The 17,363-nt window shown below is 34.9% G+C and overlaps 1 protein-coding gene across 4 annotated transcripts in view; it reads left to right on the top strand.

Moving 5' to 3' along the window:
* Window positions 1-16,018, top strand: part of Sdk (sidekick cell adhesion molecule) — a 46,384-nt gene extending 30,366 nt beyond the window's left edge. For 2 of the 4 annotated variants that reach the window (XM_076304215.1, XM_076304216.1), the window contains 28 exons: window positions 3,189-3,284; window positions 4,197-4,376; window positions 5,033-5,246; window positions 5,340-5,513; window positions 5,898-6,106; window positions 6,427-6,577; window positions 6,643-6,770; window positions 7,831-7,950; window positions 8,021-8,176; window positions 8,252-8,378; window positions 8,460-8,761; window positions 8,835-9,020; window positions 9,096-10,390; window positions 10,482-10,710; window positions 10,797-11,099; window positions 11,167-11,347; window positions 11,422-11,637; window positions 11,712-11,908; window positions 11,991-12,187; window positions 12,262-12,501; window positions 12,578-12,775; window positions 12,851-12,992; window positions 13,068-13,346; window positions 13,552-13,572; window positions 14,195-14,352; window positions 14,416-14,578; window positions 14,648-14,976; window positions 15,066-16,018. In XM_076304215.1, the coding sequence (XP_076160330.1) occupies window positions 3,189-3,284; window positions 4,197-4,376; window positions 5,033-5,246; window positions 5,340-5,513; window positions 5,898-6,106; window positions 6,427-6,577; window positions 6,643-6,770; window positions 7,831-7,950; window positions 8,021-8,176; window positions 8,252-8,378; window positions 8,460-8,761; window positions 8,835-9,020; window positions 9,096-10,390; window positions 10,482-10,710; window positions 10,797-11,099; window positions 11,167-11,347; window positions 11,422-11,637; window positions 11,712-11,908; window positions 11,991-12,187; window positions 12,262-12,501; window positions 12,578-12,775; window positions 12,851-12,992; window positions 13,068-13,346; window positions 13,552-13,572; window positions 14,195-14,352; window positions 14,416-14,578; window positions 14,648-14,976; window positions 15,066-15,308 (6,434 nt within the window). In that variant the 3' untranslated portion in view covers window positions 15,309-16,018. Of the gene's footprint in view, window positions 1-3,188; window positions 3,285-4,196; window positions 4,377-5,032; window positions 5,247-5,339; window positions 5,514-5,897; window positions 6,107-6,426; window positions 6,578-6,642; window positions 6,771-6,891; window positions 7,003-7,830; window positions 7,951-8,020; window positions 8,177-8,251; window positions 8,379-8,459; window positions 8,762-8,834; window positions 9,021-9,095; window positions 10,391-10,481; window positions 10,711-10,796; window positions 11,100-11,166; window positions 11,348-11,421; window positions 11,638-11,711; window positions 11,909-11,990; window positions 12,188-12,261; window positions 12,502-12,577; window positions 12,776-12,850; window positions 12,993-13,067; window positions 13,347-13,551; window positions 13,573-14,194; window positions 14,353-14,415; window positions 14,579-14,647; window positions 14,977-15,065 lie in introns of all 4 variants that reach the window. The other 2 variants (XM_076304218.1, XM_076304217.1) reach the window with 2 other exon arrangements.
* Window positions 16,019-17,363: the final 1,345 nt, after the last annotated feature.

The raw sequence follows: 17,363 nt of genomic DNA on the forward strand, positions 1-17,363 counted from the left end.
GATTTCGAAACTATTTTCTGGATAGTATTCTCAATCGAGCCATCTGCGAGCGAAACACCGTTTCGAATTTAAATTCGGAAAATTCTTTCGTTGTACACGTGATCATTGTGCAAGAAAAATGTACGTCTTCCCGAAGACAAGTGTATTTACCGAGCTTGTAATCTATCGTCATTGAACCTGGTGCGACTGATTATACAGTCCAGGGGAAATCATCGAGCAGACACGATCGTTCGTCTAAACCGATACCTGAGAAAAATAATACCGGGTAATTTTTTTTCAACAAGACATTTCTCGAGCACCGTGTTTAGGAAAATTATTACCGGTACGAACATCGATTATTGTTTCAGCGGTGGTTATAATTTATCGATTCTGAGCCTTCCCTCGTTACTCGTGGCCGATCTTATTTAACGCGAAGACGGTTTCTTTCAATCGCAAGTGCTTTGGAGTGTATCTCGAACGACAGAATGTCTCAATCGTCTGGTCGATAGGGATTTTTCTGAAAGAGATCTATTCCCTCCGAACGCTACGATTTAAATTATTACGGTTTAGACAAATTTCGAATAAAATTTCTTCCGAGTTCGAATCTACAATTTTTCTTCTCAGAAATTTTAATAGCGATTCTCACCGAGAACGATCGAAGTTCGTTTTCATTTTATTCAACGATAGTCGAACTTTTTTTGTTTTTTATTAAAAAAACGTAATAGTAACGATAATAATAATAATTTATCAAAAAGGTAATAATATTTTGTAATAATAGTGCCGATTAATTGAGAGAATAAACAATGATAACAAAGGGTTATTTTTATAAAAATCATATAGAGACTTACATGGTCTTTTTTTAGAGGAACAGATTATGTATAGAATACTTGTGTGTACGAGTGTACGTGTATTCCTAAAAGCGTTTACTTTCCTCCGTCAGCTTGTTCCAGATTAAAAATATTATTCTCCCCATGGCGAAATCTAAACACTCAAGAAGCGGACGATATATCAGTGGGTATAAAACATCCTCCACGATTTGTACAGCTGCGGAGGAAGTAACTTTTATCAGGGATAATCGTTACACGGTTAGGTACATCGATTATACCACATTTGTGCGTTAGTGCTTGAATCAGTTTTTGATGGTTTAACTACATTGGCGGTCGGTGAAAATTTACGAAGTTAACGTCGGGTAGCGTTAATTATTTTACCATGCTGGCCGAAGTCACGTGTAAATTGTCTGCGCTCGATAACAGGAAGTAGAAAGGCGAACGAAACGTCGATAAAAGAAGAGACTAACGAGCGGACGAATTGAACGCGTTGAAAATTTAAACGATTAGAATCCGTGTATTAACGATTATACGATAAATCTAAAAGTTAACCGATTACTGGATATGTACATAACACTGTATATAAACCCTTGAGAATAAAGCTGGTGAAAGGAAAGGAACAGTTGGCAAATCGAATCGCCTCCATATTTCTCTTACCGATACTGAATACCACACTTCAATCATCGATTTCGAAAAATGAGAACTCACGTTACCCTCGTTGTCAAGAATTCGTTCAAAAAAATTTGTATTAAATGCGCTCTACACAGTAGAACGTAGATCTTTGTTACAGATATACCATAGAATTTACAGTAGCACGTATACTGATATCATGTTAATTTAAAGTATTTTTAAAACTAATAGTTTCTCTTGCTTTCCGTTAGGTTGTTCGGAAAGCCATTTCGTTTTCTTTGGGTGAAAATGAAACAAGATTTTTTCAAAGTGTACAAACACTTTATTAAATTGCATATTCTCCATTTTGGAAAACGAAACCACTTTCCGAACAATCCAATATTTCCAATTGTATTGCAGCGAATGGAAAACAAAGCAATGCAGTAACGTGAGAAGTTGGACCAACCGAAATTGTACGCGCGATGTATTCGCGAATCGAAACGACAATAAAATGAAAAAAAAAAAAAAAGAAAAACAATTGCACTTTTTCAAGCCCCTCGTTTTATGATTCCATCTCGGTTGATTTTCCTCGGGTATGAACTCTCCTATCCACCCCTAAGAATCACACGCGCAAGTTTTCGTGAAAATAAATAGAACCTCGTGAAACTACCCAAGGCTACGAACAGTTGAACACTTGGTCCAACTTTCGTTCGAAAGCTGCGCGTTAAACCACCTGCAAGGTTCCCCCTACACCTCGCTCGCAGGTTTCGTTCCGGTCGGAAGCTTCGAAGCTCAAAAGTTCTCCGAAGAACGATACGAGGATTGTGTCAGTCTCGTCGAAAAAAACGAACGGTGCACGTGGACTCCGATGTGTCTATAATGTCATGCTACACGGATAGACGGGAGCATCATGCTCGAATTCCACGCAACAACGTCCGTTGAGTCATCAGGTTGAAGCGCGCGTAATTTACGGTGTACCAAAAGGATGAAGAGGAGAGAAAAGAATGCGAACAGCCGGATGCCGTGGAGTCGAGTCACATGGACGTAAAACCGAACACGTGCACCCTCTTTTCTGTCACGGTCCGATGATTTTAAGTTGGGGGGCAAACAGGCCGGACTTTCTCATCGAATCGACCATCCACTCGAACGTTTAACACGTTTCCCTCGATTGTTCCTTTGTTTCACGATTAATTGTACACACCAAACGGCGACTACGTTCACCGAGATACTTATTTTCAGTTTCCGATGCAACGCATCCTGGACAATCTCGGGTGAAATTGCCGGTTAATTTCTACTTAATTGGCTCGAACGAGATTACCATCGTCCCTATGGGCTTTTCTAACTTTTAGGAAGACGTCCACGCGATAGGAAAAACAATAGACGAAGAATTGTTACGTTCAATTCAATTAATTCGGATTAATCGACTTGTTCTCGCTAAACACCGATCGAACTTTTTACTGATTGAATGCAAAAGATGATTTAAAGGAAACGTATGTGTATCATTTTTTTTCAATCGATGTATCGATACAAATAGATCCTGCTTTTGATTGGATTGTATCGATATTTGATATTTACTTCTCGATAAATACCGAGTAAAATATTTTAGTTAATATCGGGTGATTTGTTTATTGTACATATATATATATATATATATATATATATATATCGCGTGAGCTGTATTTACGACATTGCTGTCACGAAATTAATATTCTCGCGCAGTATAGCGAAATTGAACCGTATATTGAAATCGTTTCTCTTGGTCTTTTTTTGCAGAGACCCTCCAGGAACCGCGCTTCACCACTCAGCCTTCCAGTAGCGGCAATATTCTTAGCGAAAGTCGAACAAAATTTCTGCAGTGTCAAGCGAGAGGTGAGTACGAAATGCCCTCGACTCGAACGTTTCAAGAGATTTCACCCGAAAGAGGTGATCCGATATCGATTAAGAACCCATTCTCTTGAATGTCACGATAAACCTATAGATTCGCGTTCCACGTACCTCGAAATCTAGAATGTCGATAAAATTTACTTCCTCGAACAACACGTTGGCTCTACACACTTCGAAAAATACAACGACCGTTGAAAACTTTCTAAATTCGTTGCTGGCTATTGTATACTTGGAAAAGTAGAACGACCGTAGAATTCTTCTTCTCGAATAAAACGATACCTCTGTATTCTTGCTAGAATGCAAATGTATCGCAGAATTTTTCACTGTACGCTTTTACATCGCTTCTGTGTTTGCCTCTGGCTCGTAATTTTACGTAATCGCCGAATTTTCAACCGACTTTGCAATGCCTCATTGTTCTCATGAAATATCAAGTAACAGGCGGATGAGACGGTGACCAGATGAAGCCTCGCAGTTGCGGCCTGGTGCCGTAACTTGATAGTATGACCCTGTACTAATAGTATTAGATCGCCGTATAGTGCATATGCTTCGACCAAACGAGAAATACCCATGGTATCCTTCGAAAAAATTAACACCTTCAAACGTGTAAATCATGGTAATTCTCTGGTAATACGCTAGAAACCATCGGTGTGGTACCCAAGAGTTTCGAAAATTATTTTTCTATTAGACATATATTGATACATTTGACAATTATAGACACTTCGATAATAATTTTCATAATAGATACTCCGATGACGTCTATCTTTACCTCGTTTACCGATCGAACACATCTTTTCCAGAGTCCATCTTGTTCAGAGTTCGTCCAGAAACCCTAAAATTATGCTCGCTTAAGAAACAATGATTCAAAAGTATCTGTATTGATCAGTATTCTGTTCACAGGACATCCTCAGCCGAAATACAAGTGGTTCAAGGATGGAGTACCTCTCAGCAACGAGCTCACCTCGGAACCTTATTTTCGAATACAAAGTACACGCAGAGAGGACGCAGGAGTGTATCACTGTGTCGCTACGAACGATGTAGGATCTATATTTAGCGAAAGAATTACATTTGCGGTAGCGTGTACGTATCAATCGTCACGGTCCTCTGGAACTTCTGTAAGCTACGAAATATTTAATGCATTGCTGAATATAATTAACAACTCGAGACAATGTTGAGCAAATATTCACGTACACGCTCGATAGGTTTATCCTTCACTTAGGTGTCCGATATCATAAAAATACTCTATTACGTTAATATATATACTCTCCACGATTGTTAGAAAAAAAAACACGATACCGTAATTATCTCCAGCAGTGTATTTTGCACACCCGAAACACAATCGTATCACTTTTATATAATATAAAATCATTTAATGCGTTTAATAAACACAAATATCGTAATTTGTTCGACAAGGTACGATCGTAGCCGTAGCAATGCACGTCGAGTAGGTCTCAACGTTAATACTCTAAAACATGTTCAGTTGACGAATGACCGTGCTTGGCTGATATATGATATCGTAACAAAAAATGATCTTATAAATCCGTGACGTACCTTCACCCATAAAGAAGTCGTACTCGTGCAATGGTCTCTTCGAAACCTGTCCTTTCGAAGCACCTGATTAACATTCACCTGTGGCGTTCTTTCGAATGGCCAAATCTCGACGAAATTTCCGTGGATCGAGTAAAATACAATACCGTATGCGTACACGGAGAATAACACCGTAACGTTATCCACAGATATGGGTGTGTTCGAGGACCTCACCGAGAGAATAGTAACCGTAAAATCGGGGAGCGCGGCTGTTTTAATGCTACCACCGATAGAAAGCCATCCTGTACCTGACGTTACATGGTTCGCTTCCGACAGCTCGTTGTTATACGGCATAAAATATGCGTCCGCTGATCACACGTTGCTCATCCTGAACGCATCCGAGAGCGATCAGGGCCTGTACAGGTTCGTATCGAGTCGAATATCGGGTTAACAAACGCCAGGCGATTCATCTCGGAGGAGTATGTTCTCATTATGTTGCATTTATGCGCCGAACAGGGCCAGAGCTATCAACACGCAGTTGGGCAAAGAGGAGAACAGCCCATTTTTCAAGCTGCAAGTTACCGGGGACGTGAACGCGGAAGTGGCGCCCACCATAATAGTGAAGCCTCAAGACACACAGATAATCAAAGATCAGGATGTCACTTATATACATTGCATCGCGAATGCTAGGTAATCCTTTCTGTTTCTCTGTAAATGGGACCGCTTGGGATGGTGTTGTACATCAAGACAACGGACGAAAAGACACCCGTAACCGAGTGATTCTGAAACGTATGGGCAAACTTTTAAAGTATACTCTTCGCGCGGTGGCAGGAACAGGTGTCGTGTAGTAGAATCTTGAGATCATTTTTAACTTTACAACATTGGGATCAAAACTTGGCTCATGAATTACGTTTGAATAATTCTGTGAAAAATATGTAATCTGGTACGAAGATAATCCGTATATTGTTTTTTTTTTTTTTTAATGGAAGAGGTGATTGAGCTCTCGTTACAGAATCACCGTGTGCGCGAAACTCTGAAAATTGTTGAGTGTTGTGAATACTTTGTGAATTTTAGGTCGCTTCACGAATTACGTACCTTGTGGACGAAAGATGGAATACCTATCGAGAATTCTAGGATATCGTACAGCTTTAACGACTCTTGGAACAGGACCTTGGCGTTAATATCGGCAAACATAACTTACACCGGTGTTTATTCTTGTCACGTGGATTTGAGGAGCGGTGGATATCCAACGGTGAACGCGAGCGCAAAGGTTGTTGTGTATGGTAAGAAATGATCGATAATTATAGCGATTATTATAATTTTGAGACAATAAAATCAATACTTGGATTGTGGTAAGGAGATGTGATTATCATAGTTTTTAGACAATAAAATCAATACCTGGATTGTGGTAAAGAGATGTGTAGTAGTTTTATTAAAAGTCCGATGATATATTAATAATCGAATAAGATTTCGATTTGCAACGTAAATAAATAAACAAGAATAAAAAAATGTACCATTTACGTGGAAGTACTTACGATATTACTTTTTAGGATTTTCAGTAACTACCTGATTATTTATTTATATTTATATTATATCTGTTCAGAGAAACCAATATTCATAACAGAATTAAAACGAGAGACCCTTAGTGATTACGGATCAACTGTAACATTACCATGTGATGCTGTTGGTGGTCCTCACCCTAAAATCAGTTGGTTCCGCAATGCTGAGCCTGTTGACCATCTTCTTGGATCTAGGTATGATCACAATAACATTTATTATTGAAATTTGGTCGTATTATTGGTTTTCTATCGATTTACAGATACGCAAAGGAAGAAGATGGCTCTCTCACGATTAAAAAGTTAACTATGAACGATTCAGGAATGTTTCAATGTCTTGCTTCTAACGAAGCTGGCGAAGCATCCAGTTATACGTGGTTGAAAGCTAAAAGTTAGTATGACCATTGAATTACGTACTTCTAATATATTTTATAATTATTCGTTCGTTTGTTTGTTTGTTACTTAATGTTTTGTTTACACTTATTATAAATGACGTATTTTCTGTGGGGCAGAAGGATTAGAAAGCAGACTGAAAAACAGAGTTGTCCGCTGGGCAGCTGGCTACAATGTAGTCAGAGTTCGCCAATCTGATCGCCGTTTTCAGTTCTCTCAATACCCAGACAGTAAGATTCCGATGCCAAGAAACACCCACGTTTTGAAATTATCTAGGCACATGCTTGAAGAATGCATACCACACCACAATGTTTGCTTCTTTCAGCTGTATATGTGTTTTTTTTTTCCCTGGTAGCTATAGTGAATACATCCACAAAGCACGAGGACTTCTTTGTGCGTAGAACACATTGTTCCTCAAAAGTTCATAAAAAATGTTTAAAATATCTTATTAAATATAACGCATTGTAGTATTCATAATTTTATTTATAAATAAGGAATATTCTTTACAAAGTATTACATAAAAATAGTACCCTCTGCTTTTTATTTCAAAGAAAAATTAACATATATTTAGCGTATAAACATTTCTATAAATTGTATTCACTTTTTTGCACGTTTATACGATACAACTAGCAGCAATTGAATACGTCATAAACAAATAGCACGTTTTTCCTAGTTTAGGAATTAGTTTGTGAAACGAAATTGTGAAAGTTAGTTATTTCCGTAGTTGTGCTAGAAAATATTCTTAAATTTTAGTGATAACGAAGTTTTGATAATAGAACACTTATTATTGCAAAATAAAATTCAGGTATGGGGAAATTCAGCGTTTTCCATTGTATAATCATGAAATTTAATCGTTTCGACGGTCTTCGACCGTTTGAAATATTTTATTTAATTCATTTAATGAAATGTTTACGAATTACATATTGGAAAACACTGATCTGGAAAAATTTTACTTTCTGTGACCAATTGTTTGTTTCTGTCTCTTTCTATTTTGCGTGCATGGGTTACATTTTCACTGTTGGTAGATAAAATAATAATACATATGTCATTGCTTTCAGCGTCTGGACCAGTCATGGAAAATGGTCCACAGAATCTAACTATATTAGATGGAAAAGATGCAACTTTAACTTGTAATGCTGTGGCAGCTCCAATACCTAACACTACATGGATTTACAATGGTAAATGAATTACATTTAAAATTGGTTATATTATTCAACCGAGTATTGAATTATCGCAATTGATTCATAGATGCGATTCCTGTGGAGATCGCCGGAAGGGTACAAGTTTTAGACAATGGAGATCTTCTAATCGCTGCTGTTAAACCGAACGACGCAGGAAAATATACTTGTATTCGAGCTAACGAAGCCGGTTCTGTGAATGGTTCAGCGCATCTTACCGTATTAGGTAAAAAGCTGTTCTAAAACTTAAAATAAGAACCTACATTTATATCTATAATTACAAAAATTTTGTTCACTTCAGTACGAACACAGATTATTCAACCACCTGTTGATACGTCCGTACTCCTTGGATACACCGCGGAATTACAATGCAAAGTTTCCAATGATCCAAGTGTTTTGTACGATATAGCTTGGTTTCACAATGCACAGTACGTACAGTAGCATTTCTTTAACAAATGACGAATATAAATTATATCTTTATTTAAAGAAGCATTAATAAACTCCTGCAGAGTAATAAATACGCAAGCCAGTCAAAGAGTGAAAATGCGCAATGACGGTACATTGGAAATAGTTGCTGTCCGAGCTTCCGATGTGGGTGATTACATGTGTTCAGTGGTTTCTCCTGGCGGAAATGAAACTCGATCGGCACGTCTTAGTGTAATCGAATTGCCCTTTGCACCAATAAATGTAATGGCCAATCGAGTCGAACGGATTTCTGCCCGTACCATAAATGTTAGCTGGGTCCCTGGTTTTGATGGAAACAGTCCGACAAAGAAATTTATAGTTCAAAGAAGAGAGGTTTCTGATCTTGGTAAGCTAATATAAATTGTAATTTAATAGAAAATGAAACTTTACGAGTGATAAATATATTCTCGTTCATATAGGACCTATACCAGATTCTGCATTAAATTGGATTACCGAAAATGATAATGTTTCGGCACAAAGCAGATGGGTACTACTGAATAATTTGAAAGCCGCTGCTGCGTATCAGTTTCGAGTAAGTGCCGAAAATAGTGTTGGTGAAGGACCACACTCTGATCCAAGTAATGTGGTAGCTCTTCCTCAAGAACGTAAGTACAAGTGTACGAGATCTAGTGTGTAGTATTTATTAATTATTAAATTTTATGTTTATAATTTTTTTTTAGCTCCAAGTGGGCCACCGGTGGGATTTGTTGGCTCTGCTAGATCGTCGTCAGAAATAATAACGCAATGGCAGCTCCCATTAGAGGAGTATCGAAATGGTCACATCTTAGGATACATGTTAAGATACAGATTGCATGGTTACAACGACAGTCCGTGGACGATACAAAATATTACCAATGAAGCACAAAAAAATTATCTCATTACTGATCTAATTACATGGAAAGATTACATCGTGCAGATAGCAGCATATAACGACAAGGGTGTTGGAGTATTTACCGAGGGTTTGAAGATCAAAACTAAAGAAGGTGTACCGGAAGCTCCACCGACTAATGTAAAAGCGAAAGCCATTAATTCGACAGCGATAAAAGTTTGGTGGAAGCCACCGAATCCGCAAAAGATTAATGGAATAAACCAGGGCTATAAATTGCAAGCCTGGGTTGGCCATAATTTTACAGAAGCAAATGAATATAAGTCAATGACCGTGCCACCTAGTCTATTTGATCCTCTCGCAGAACAAAGTGCCATTATGACTGGGTTAAAGAAATATACCCTGTATAATATAACCGTATTATGCTTCACCGATCCAGGTGATGGTGAAAGAAGCTCATCCGTTCAAATTCGTACACGTGAAGACGTACCTGAAGAAGTAGAAAATTTACAATTTGAAGATATAAGTGATCGCTCTCTTACTGTTAAATGGAATCCTCCATTGGAGATTAACGGGATTCTTACTAACTATCAATTAAAATATATGATTAAGGACCTACCCGATTCTCAAAGGGCTGAAAATTTTACAGCAGACATTCTTTTAGCAAAAATCGAACACTTACAAGCAATGACACATTACAAGTTTGAAGTTATTGCTTGGACCTCGGTCGGTCCTGGAAAACCGAAAGTCGCTGTCATTCAATCAGGCGTTGAACCAGTTCTCCCAGAACCGCCTACTAAATTAGCGCTGTCCAATATAGATGCATTTTCCGTAGTTCTTCAATTTACACCAGGATTTGATGGTAATTCATCTATAACAAAGTGGACAGTGCAAGCACAAACAACTCGAAACACTACGTGGTACAACATATACGAAGTCTCAGATCCTGATGCTAGTACAATCACTGTGGATGGCCTAATTCCTTTCATGCAATACAAGTTACGATTAATCGCTAACAATGTTGTCGGTGCTTCTCAACCTTCGGAGCCAACGAAAGAGTTCCAAACGATCCAAGCACCACCGTCACATCCTCCTAGAAACGTTACTGTTCGTGCAATGAGTGCTACAGAATTACGTGTTAGATGGATTGTAAGTTCTCATTTTCAGCAATACATATTCTGGATACATAATCACTTTTGAACATACTTCATGTTTTTTTTTTGTTCTCATCCCAATATAGCCATTACAGCAAATAGAATGGTATGGTAATCCAAGAGGATACAACGTTACTTACAACGAAGTGCGAACGAATATATCAAAAAGCATAACTATAGAGGATCACACTGCAAATTCTTATGTATTAGAAAATATGGAAGAATATGCTCTTTACGAAATTGTGATGCAAGCATTTAATGATGTTGGATCTTCTGCGCTGAGTCCCAAAGCTGTTGAAAGAACTCGTGAATCAGGTAGAATATTATCACGTAAAATATACGTACTTCTATAGTTAAGAAAGTAATTAATCAGTACTGATACATTTTTTTTTTTACCGTAGTTCCTTCAATGGGACCCATTAATGTAGAGGCCAATGCAACTTCTTCTACTACTATATTAGTAAGATGGGGTGATGTTCCTATAGAACATCAAAATGGACAAATAGAAGGGTTCAAAGTTTACTATGGAGCAAATGCTAGATCAGCATTCCAATACAAAAACATTCCTAGTAATACTACTTTTACGACGACTTTGACAGAACTTCGAAAGTTTGTTCAATATCATGTACAAGTTTTAGCTTATACAAGACTTGGTGATGGTACTTTAAGCACCCCACCAGTTAGAGTACAAACATTTGAAGATGGTAAATTTCATTGTCATAATTGAAACTATCATTTTATAAACACAAACTAAAATTAAAATTACTTTAGCTCCTGGGCCTCCATCAAACGTATCATTCCCCGATGTTAGCTTTACTACAGCCCGCATCATTTGGGATACTCCAGAAGATCCAAATGGGGAGATTCTTGCCTATAAAGTTATGTTTCACCTAAATAACAGCCAAGATCATCAATTTTCCAAAGAATTTCCTGCATCAGATAGAACTTTTAGGTATAATCAGTATTATTTTTAATGTAAATACCAAGATACTTTTGAAGTCTATATTTTTATTTTATAATTTCCAGAGCTACTAGTTTAGAACCAGAGAAATATTATATGTTTTCTGTAACTGCACAAACAAGGCTAGGCTGGGGTAAAACAGCATATGCTCTTGTTTTTACTACAAACAATAGAGAACGTCCTCAGGCACCATCAATGCCACAAGTAAGCAGATCACAAGTACAAAGTCGACAGATAACATTTACTTGGACACCTGGTCGTGATGGATTTGCTCCGCTACGGTATATAATTTATTTCAATTCCACAAACGTAATATTTAATTTAGAATATAACATTTGCAATCACTTTTTTCTAGTTATTATACAGTGCAACAATCTGAAAATTCAGGACCATTTCAAATTATTCCCGAAAGGGTGGAACCTACTTTAACATCTTATACAGCAAATAATTTGAAACCTTTTACGTTCTATCAATTCCGTATACAAGCTACTAACGATATAGGTCCTTCTACTTGGAGCACAGAATCTGTTCAAGTTCAAACTTTACCAGCTGGTATTTTTATTTTCTCCATTTACATCAAATTTATTCGATAAATTTATCGATACGTAGTATTTATTGTAATATGAATTTACAGCACCTTCTCGAGGTGTCACTGGATTGAAAGTTGTTCCAATAACAACCTCTAGTATAGAAGTTCATTGGAACGCAATAGATGAAGTATACTGGAGTGGAGATCACGAAACAGGTGGTTATCGCGTTGTTTATCAACCAGTTTCTGATTTTCCAACAGCTCTTCAAGACACGCCAAAGGAAGAAGTTTTAGGAATAAAAGTAACGAATATAATTATAAACAATGAAATATAGTAGTAAATAATAAAGTTTAATAACCTGCTATTAAATTGTAGGCTACAAAAATTGTCTTAAGTGACTTAACAGAAGATAGATATTATGAGGTAGTGGTACTACCCTTCAATTCTGAAGGAGAAGGTCCATCTAGTCCACCAGTGACTGTGTATGTTGGGGAAGCAGTTCCTACAGGAGAACCTCAATATTTAAAAGCAGAACCAATTTCTTCTACAGAAGTTCATTTACGTTGGAAACCACCTCAAGCCAATATGCAGAATGGAGATTTATTAGGATATAAAGTAACTTTCATTATCTAGTTATTATTTACAAAATAATACTATTCTCAAGTTTATTCATCTGCATGTTTTATTTTAGATATTTTATTTAGTTACTGATTCTCCTCAAGAGCTAGAGAACAAACAAGAGGAAGAAATAGAAGTTGTACCAGCATCGTACTTGACACATAGTTTAGTTTTTCTGGATAAATACACAGAATATCGTATTCAAGTATTAGCATTCAATCCTGCTGGTGATGGTCCAAGATCTCCACCCATTACTGTTAGGACTAAGCAGGTAAATTCAATATTAATTGAGATTAATTTTTAACTATTAACTTATTTATAAAATAACATTAAATCTTATTTACAGGATATACCTGGCCCACCTTATAATCTACAGTTTTCAGAAATTACAATGACTAGTCTTCGTGTCTCTTGGGAAGCACCAAAATTACGAAATGGTGAAATAGTTGGTTACATTGTTACTTATGAAACAGCAGAACAAAATGATCGTATGTTTCTTAAACTATTTTAAATATTTAACATATCACTGATGACTCTTAAATAATGTTTTTGCATTATTCAAGGTTTCAGTAAGCAAGTTAAGCAAAAAGTAACAGAAACAAGCTTACTGATTCAACCTCTAGAAGAGGAAGAAACATATACTTTTATGGTTCGAGCACAAACCATTGATTTTGGACCACCTATATCTGGAAATGTTACAACAGGTCCCCAAGAAGGTTCACCAATAGCACCAAGCAATCTTGCTGTCACTAAAACAGTATCAAGTGTTGAATTACAGTGGACTAATGGAGCTTCTGGAAAAGGGCCTATTCTGGGATACTATATTGAAACACGTCGAAAAGGTAAGTACATAAAGTGCCTTAATAGTACAGTCTAAAAACTGAAATTCCAAAAGTAAATCATTGACATATTATCAATGATTGATTAAAGAAATGTTAAAAAATGTCCATATAGAACTGTTTTATTATTTTATTTTGTATCGTTAATATAAAATTACAAAATATTATTATTTCAATTACTAATATTATCTTTTTTGTAATGATATAGCAATGGAAGAGTGGCAGCATTGTAAGTGTCAATGCACGTAAATATATTGAGCGTCAGTTATTGTATTAGATGGTCTCAACAGTAAAATATGATTTGTTAGTGTTAAAATATGGCTTTCTGTTTGTAATAATCTGTGATTATATTTTTTTTAGTGGTATTTGTACTATTGATTGCATGATAATGTCATAGCATGACATTTTCCATAAATTCTATTAGAATACATAAAGGATCTTAACATTGAATGCTGCTGTAATTTATTGTAACAAACAAATAGCTGAAGTTTGACTCATTAGATAACAATATTCCTACAATCTTAACTTACCAATTCCTACATCTAATATTTTATCAGTGCCTTTCAAATATATAATATAGAACGTATCACTTAACTTTGCAAGTTTTCAATTGTTACTTTACTAAATCAACAATACCAAAAATGCGAAAAAGAAGATTCAACTAACTATGTAGCATAACCACCGAAGAATAAAACTGTTTACAACAAATCTTTTATTGCAGAAGAAATTAATTTTATTTTCTTTGTTTTTCTATAAAATACAATTATAAGAAAACCTGCAGAAGTTTTTGACTGCATTAAAAATTAACTGTTAAAACAAAATAAATGTTATTTGTGTATGTATAATTGTAGATGACAGTCGTTGGCAGACAATAGTACGCAGTAGTAATGGACCATTAACAGAATATTCTGTATCTTATCAAAATCTACTTCCATCTACATCATATCTGTTTAGAGTAATATCATACAATCGTTATGGAATCAGTTATCCAGCATATTCAACAGAAACGGTAAATAAAATAGATGACAATATTTCTTATGCATTAAACATAATATGATTATTATTTTTATAGATATTAACTCCATCAAAGCTGTATCTTGAATATGCATATTTACAACACAGACCGTTCTACAGACAAACTTGGTTCATGGTTACTTTAGCTGCTGCCTCAATAATAATTATCATAATGGTCATAGCAGTGTTATGTGTGAAAAGTAAAAGTTACAAATATAAACGTACGTCTTTTCACACACAATTTGAATAATGCAAGTTACATTAATTAACGATAATGAAATTTGTTTTAGAAGAAGCACAAAAAACACTTGAAGAGTCTATGGCAATGGACACAGATGATAGGCAAGAATCTGACTTAGAACTTTATAGATCAAGACAAGGAGGAGGTGGAGCTATTAACATGGCTAATGCTTGTGGTACTTTGGGTAAAAGAAGCACTTTAGCAAGAAAGTCAATGCATCCTCCTCCCCCTACAATGCTAGGTAAATCGCCCCCCAGACCCTCGCCAGCGTCAGTCGCTTATCACAGTGATGAAGAGAGTCTCAAAGGGTATGATGAAAATCCTGATGATAGTAGTGTTACAGAAAAACCTTCTGAAATTAGTTCAACAGATTCACAGGTAAACATTTTTTTATATTCATATATAATGTGAAAAACAGTAAAATCTTTAGAAGGCAGCATATTTAATTTTTATATTTTATGTTACAGGGATCTGAAAGTGAGAACGAAAGTGTACAATCAGATCCACATTCTTTTGTAAATCATTATGCTAATGTAAATGACTCTTTGAGACAGTCATGGAAACGTCAAAAACCAGTTAGAAATTATTCATCATACACTGATTCTGAACCTGAAGGTAGTGCTGTTGTCAGTTTAAATGGAGGTCAAATTATTATGAACAATATGGCAAGATCGAGAGCCCCCTTGCCTGGCTTCTCGTCATTCGTATAATTCATTCTTAATGAAGAAGTAAAGCTTTTATTAAGTAGATAGGGTGCCGGTTTAGCGTAACGACATTTCAAATCGTTATGCGACTATTAAGTTAAAATAAATCTGTGCTGGGTCAAAATTTCAGTATTCTGAAATTATTTAAACAAATTGTTACTCTAGGGAAGAGATTTTGAAATTGGTAGACCTATATGAAGAGACTGGTTGTTAAAATTTGAATCGTTCTCATACATTAGAAATAGTTCATTAGAATTTTAATAGCTCAGCACTGAAATTGATATATACAGAGTTAAAGACTTACGTTGAAACACGTATTCACGAGTGTTTCACACACGCTGACATTTCGTATAGTAATTTTAATGCTTCTGGCACCATCATATTGTGATATATTGAGATACATATTATTTATAATTTTAGATAAGGTCGTAATGTGTATAATGAATATTTTTACTTTTGTTAAGTAAATTTAAATCGGAACGCTGCACGGATCTCGAATAATGCAATTCTTGCATTTTTTTAACTATAAGATGAATACTTTGTTCTAAGCCATTTGTTAATGTGACGTATGAAAATGCAATAGAATAATGTTATTAGTTAAACAAAGCATAACATGAAAATAAAAACTGCCAGAGATAACTGAATAACTATTAAAATAAAAAAGAAAACAATATTTTAATACTAAACTAATATGCAAAAAAAACAATGAAATTGCAAACCCCATTAAAAACTTTTAGAATAGATACTTATTCAATAAAAGCATTGATCATTATGTCACCTATTGCTGTAAATTTTATAATTCAAATGAGAAAATCTCTTCATTGTTTGAAACAGTTTGTTTCTATTTCAAATCTTTGAGTATTTGTGCTGTAGAAAAGAAATTATAAAATATAAGAGATGAATTTAGATTTGTAAACAGTTCACAATCAGGCCTATCATATCAACTTTTAATAAACTAAAGAGTCTGATAATGTTATTGTATTGAATAAATAGTAAACATATGAATGTTTACACAAAATGCAACTGCGTGCATTTCTATTTATAAGTGACTTCTTAATATTATAATAGATAATGTACATAAAACTTATATTAATTACAAGTTAGTGATTCATACTGATATGACATCTGTACATTTAGTGCACAGCTTAGGCAACATTAGGTAAAAATTTATGCTGAATAATCTATATGCTATATGTATTTATCTTTTTTTAAATAGATACTTATTAGCTATTTTCATTATTTTATAAAATTGTGGATCGAGAGAACAATTCAGATTTAATACATTAACACTTGCACATGAGATATGTATGTGATTTGTTCAATTTTCATTAATATGAATTCATTCATTTGTAGTATATAATATTACACTTACAGTATTGCAAAACATCATCATACACAGATTTACTCAATTTAGGACAGTTACTCTTTTACCAGAAAACATTTACTCACTGTAATTATTCTTCCATAGGAGAAACAGATATTGAGTGTGAAGAACATTTCAGACTGATATTGATGCATATATGAAATGTTTTTCTTTGTTTAGTACCAATTTTATAATAAGAAGCCATAAGAACAATATAAATAACTGTTTTGAGTTTGTAGAAAACATGAAATAAATTGTGAAAAATATTCTGTGACAATATGCGTTAAAATTTAGAAATTTGTTACTAAAAATATACACATGTTAAAAATGAATGGACATGATTACGAACTTAAAATAATGACAATTATAATTCTATCTTATTTAATAGAGCAATTATTGATTATAGTTGAGTGATAAATGAAACTGACAACGTAAATTTAAAATTTTTATTTTTTAAAATAATTTCAGTTAATTAGCTCATATTATTGCTTACTATTTGAAAATCATGATTAATGTGTCCCAAACTAGATTGCAAGTTACTTGGTAAATATTTACTTTTAAAAAGAATTATACTCTTATACTTTATTATGTAATGTCATTTCTTATATTGAAAAACTTGCTTTCTAGTTTCTACTAATTATATAGTGTTAACTTTACTATTTGTTAGCATCAGTCGTCAATCATTACCGTCCTGTGTC

The sequence above is a fragment of the Ptiloglossa arizonensis genome, chromosome 2 (genome assembly GCF_051014685.1).
Source record: "Ptiloglossa arizonensis isolate GNS036 chromosome 2, iyPtiAriz1_principal, whole genome shotgun sequence".
NCBI classification, from domain to species: Eukaryota; Metazoa; Arthropoda; class Insecta; order Hymenoptera; family Colletidae; genus Ptiloglossa; species Ptiloglossa arizonensis.